At 43.1% G+C, this 4,480-nt stretch overlaps 1 protein-coding gene across 1 annotated transcript; it reads right to left on the bottom strand.

Moving 5' to 3' along the window:
- Positions 1-1,204: 1,204 nt before the first annotated feature.
- Positions 1,205-4,480, bottom strand: LOC144138418 (uncharacterized; the record flags this gene model as incomplete). Its single annotated transcript, XM_077670689.1, has 2 exons — positions 1,205-3,494; positions 4,337-4,480. Coding segments are annotated over 2 exons (2,124 nt in total), but the record flags the coding sequence as incomplete, so codon positions are not given.

Here is a 4,480-nt window from a genome sequence, read left to right on the forward strand (position 1 = left end):
AGAAATCAAAGAACACAAGACGACTTGCACTTCGCTGTACAGACCTCCGTGAAATTATAACTCGCGGGCATTGCACAAAGCCTCCACAAAAATTGTTCCATGATCAGTTAGAAAAACACAGTAAAGAGAAGAGTTGGTGCTCAAAATACAAAAGGCACGAAGTCAGGTAAATTCCAATACATTAGCATGTGTAGCTTACATGTATGCCACACACGGAGGCAACACCACTCTGATAAACTTGAACAAAGCATGGACATTACACAAATATCTATTATTTGAGGACTGCTAAGCATATACTACAGACCAGTACTTTGTTGATGAATTTAATTTCTCTCAAGTGACCCTTTTATTGTTATAGCAGTTGAAAAACTAGCATGTGGCATAGATGCAGTAATGACGCCAAAACAACATACATATCAGTTGATGACACAGCCCGCCGATGGAACATTTTTGAACTCAAGTGAGCACGAACATATCAGGCAAGCCTCCCTTCACTGTGGTCCTTAGAACAGGGAGTTCAGTTCAGCAAAAAACACACTCCCGGGATATCTGTGTCAAAATTTCAGTGTAAATGCAACATTAAAGAAGCCACGAAGACAAAATGCAAGTTTGGTTCATTTGAAAAAGTGCCTCATTACAATAACCCTGATACCACTTTAGGCGCAAGCTTCACTCAAATAAGCTATATAATAAGCAAAACAGAAAAGGCATGCAACACCCGAGCTACTTTTCCGCACTGTATGATGCATTATGAGCAGCTTGTTGCGATTGGCTGATGCCGACAAAGTGCAACACAAATTCAACAGGTGTCGCAAGCTTGTAAAATTTGATATTTGCATCTAAGTTCGGTGCATATTCCTTTTATAGCGGTAAGAATGATAGGATAAACAATGAAAGCTACAAACATAAACTTAAAAGCACCAGTGCTAACGGGACGCACAATGCTGGCCGAAGCTGCGGAGCCGTCGGGCACAGTGGGCTTGTCTGACACGACACTGTTAACTGGCATAAGCTACATTGCCACTTACGTAACTCTGTTTGTCGAGCATAACCAGTGCTTCACGAAACGATTACTATGAACCGTACAAAAATAAGCCAGGTACACATCCGGTCAAAAACAAAGCGAGTGTGGACAGCTGTCTTTGCGCAGTATTATTGTGCCACGTAGGAACGTGGACGGTAAATAAAGACAACAAATGGCACGTCTCGTCGTTTGCGGCAGACTTAGTCAACACACACTTTTGTTTTAGGAACCTACCCTAAATATGCATCGCTGATGTCACGAAACACGCAATGCACCGGGAGAAAATTTCGACTTAAACTGTTTAATTTCTCAGTGAATAAGGCATTGTTTGCTGCCTGACAAGTGCTGGAGGCACTGTAAAACACCAAATCTTTCACAAACTTGTATTTTGCTTTCATGGCCTTTTGAGTGCAAAGCATTTTGTGGACAACTTTGAAGGAGTTCATACACCACTCGCAAGTCAGCTAGCCTACAGTGAAAGGATAGCGCACTATAGGCGTTTTCGCTTTGGAAGGGGTTTCAAAGATGAGCATCCTTTCGTTGGTGAGCCTCGAATTCGAAGACCTGAACTGTGTGGCACACATTCAGCTAACCTACGAAACGCTGATTCAACCATTTTCTTGGTGTCCAACAGTGCATCAACGTCATGACAGTAATGAAGAAGGGAGCTGCATTTTTCCCATTCTTCAGCTATGGCTTTTCGCAGCACTGATGCTGCCGGATTTCCTAGAGCTTCTCTCTCGGAATGCAGAGCCTGCTGAGGGGCCTCAAAAACAGGCAGCTCTACGAGATCAAGAACATCTGAAGATGTATCTTCTGATGGTGGACAGCTGCCCAAAGTAATTTCGGGCCGATTACGGTAACTATCTGGGAGTGATGAAAACGACCACCCACTAATGTGCTTAAAAACAGCACAGAAATGCTTGCATGGGTATTTGTGCTTGGCAAAGTCAGGGCAAGTGCATAGAGGCTTGCAGAACTCAACTGTGTGCACTTCATCGTCGTCTCTTTCCGACTGAACAGCAAACGCACCTTCAGTAGGCAGTTCCCTAATGTCAGAGCGTGTATACTCCTCTGCATTTACAAGCCGCCTGAGCATGTGCCTAATAAAGCTGTGGGGCCGGTTGTGAAGAAATGCGGGGACAGTGTCGTTGTACTGTCTGTACAGTGACGACTGCCTCATTGTCGACTCGTGGAAAATTTTCTCGTTGTCAGGAAGGTAGCCACAAACAACTGCTGCGATCAGAGACGTCAGTGACCGCTTTCCACTCGCACTTTTGACATAGTGGGCCTTGAGCACCCTGTTTTGGGCTTCAATGCCGTTATTTGTCGTTAGAACAACGTCAAATTCAAGTCTATGAAACATTACCCACAGCTCCTTCACACTTAGCCACACCGTTTCAAAGTAGCTGCGAAGTTTCCCATTGTTCCAGTACTCTGAGCTAACAAGGTCTTCAAGTGCCTTCTCAAACTCGCCCTCATTTAAAGCACTGCCCAGGCGTTTCATTAGCTGCAGGGCATGCTCTGGATGAGAAATGTTATTTTCTTTTCTTCGGAGCCACCTTTGCCATGCCTGCATTCTGTGAAAATCACAGATCGTTACCCTGCTGTTCGCAAACACCTGCCGGATGGCACTGATTTCTGCATTGCTGTAGTCCACCATCCAGTACTGTGGGGAAAAGTTGTTGCCCCACTGTTTGAAAATGTTCAGGGCTTCAGCAATGCAGAAAGATGTTTCAAACTGCACAATAAAAGTGCCAGCAGCTGCGTACGCTGATGGTGTCTTGACAACCAGAAGAAACAAAGGCAACGCATAATCACTCGTCTTGTGCGTTGCATCTAAACATACAACTGCACTGCCGTACTTTAAGAGCATGGTGTTCATAAACTTGGACTGAAAACAGAAAAGCAGCGTTTCCTTACACTCACTGGCGACAACTTCTTCCACATTCTCTGATTCAGTACTGGTTACGCAGCTGCGTGCCCTGTATGGACGGTAGAGGACAAAGCTGTCTGGTTGCTCGCTGCTGATTTTTTTAACTAAGTCGCCAGCATTCTCTTGGTCTATCGTGCTGAAGCGGTCTTTCCTCAGGACTGCCTGAATGTGGTTGCTCACATCTCTGTTTGTAGGGTAGAATGCCCTGCTACTGGTATCAGGCTTTTCTTTTCCTGAGAAAAGCACATCACGCACATAGTAAAGAAGGCACTTTTTCACATCCGGCACAGATGCAATTCCTTCCCTCACAAGAATTTCAATCCTCTCCGCAATGTCCTTGTTTACACCCTGGCTGAAGGCTTCAATTTCATCGAAACCATGATTGCAATGAGAGTCCAAGTCAGCAACTGCAACGTATACCCTGCATTCAGTGCTTACTGCCTGCTTTGCTTGCAGTGCCTTGTTCAGCTGTCTGGCCTTGTCCGACTTGAGCCTCTCTTCCTTATTTCGGCCGCATGGCTGTGGTATGTCCGCCTGAAAATTAGGCATTATGGATTATAACGTATACATCAATCACAATGGCTTTCGTCACATGGGCACTGGGCTATGAATGCAAAAAAGATTACATAATGTGCTAGCACTATTCAGTCAGTAGAAGTTTCTCAGATGACTATAGAAGCCTGCAGCAAAATGTTTTTTTCAGAGAACTTGTAAGAGCCATTTACATTATTGCAGAGGTAAAGATAGCCCTGCTGACCAACAAAACTAATAAGTGAAATCAACATACCATTCAAATAGAAGGTATAAACTAGACTGCAATAACAGTAAAAAAATGGTGTTTAAAACAGTTATGACGACATGCTATGAAACACAGTTATGTATGAAATGGGTATAATACATGATTGTTATCTGGAACAAGTTGCAAGTGATGAAATGTAATGCAACAGATGCTGAGAAATTTTAGCTCTTGTGCAGCTGGATCCAATTAGGAGAATTACATCATAAAGAAACTTTGATAACTAGCATCTTAAGGAGGCTATAAAATTCATTGAACAAGGAACAAATGATTGCACTATGCACAATTATTTGGAAGTGAACATTTTGGGTGCCATATCATAATTTAGAAAAAACTTTTACATTTACTTGTAGGCTGTGTATGTGCAGCTCTTAACCAAGCTTTTACATCTCATTCTGAGAGATTAATTATATAAAAATGCTTGCATCTAACTTTCCTTGTTCAGATCCAAACAATGGGCAAGTAACCGTTACAGGTCGAACTTATGAAAGCAAACATTGAAAGAGAAAAAAGATAGTTGTGTGTGAAAGATCGAAGCACCTCAGCTGAAATTTTTACACCAACAATCGCACACAATTACCTTGAAGTCGGGATAAAGTTCTACATGCTTGAAATGTAGGGTTGCTGTGCACCCTTTTTTCTTTGTCCCTTGGAGCAGGATTCTCTTCTTCTGGAAGACTTCTTTAGGCCAGTCTGTAGCTGTTGGGCCCTGTAAATTCAAGAG

The sequence above is a fragment of the Haemaphysalis longicornis genome, unplaced genomic scaffold (assembly GCF_048455015.1).
Source record: "Haemaphysalis longicornis isolate Haplotype H1 unplaced genomic scaffold, Haemaphysalis longicornis Haplotype H1 scaffold_5, whole genome shotgun sequence".
Classification (NCBI taxonomy): domain Eukaryota; kingdom Metazoa; phylum Arthropoda; class Arachnida; order Ixodida; family Ixodidae; genus Haemaphysalis; species Haemaphysalis longicornis.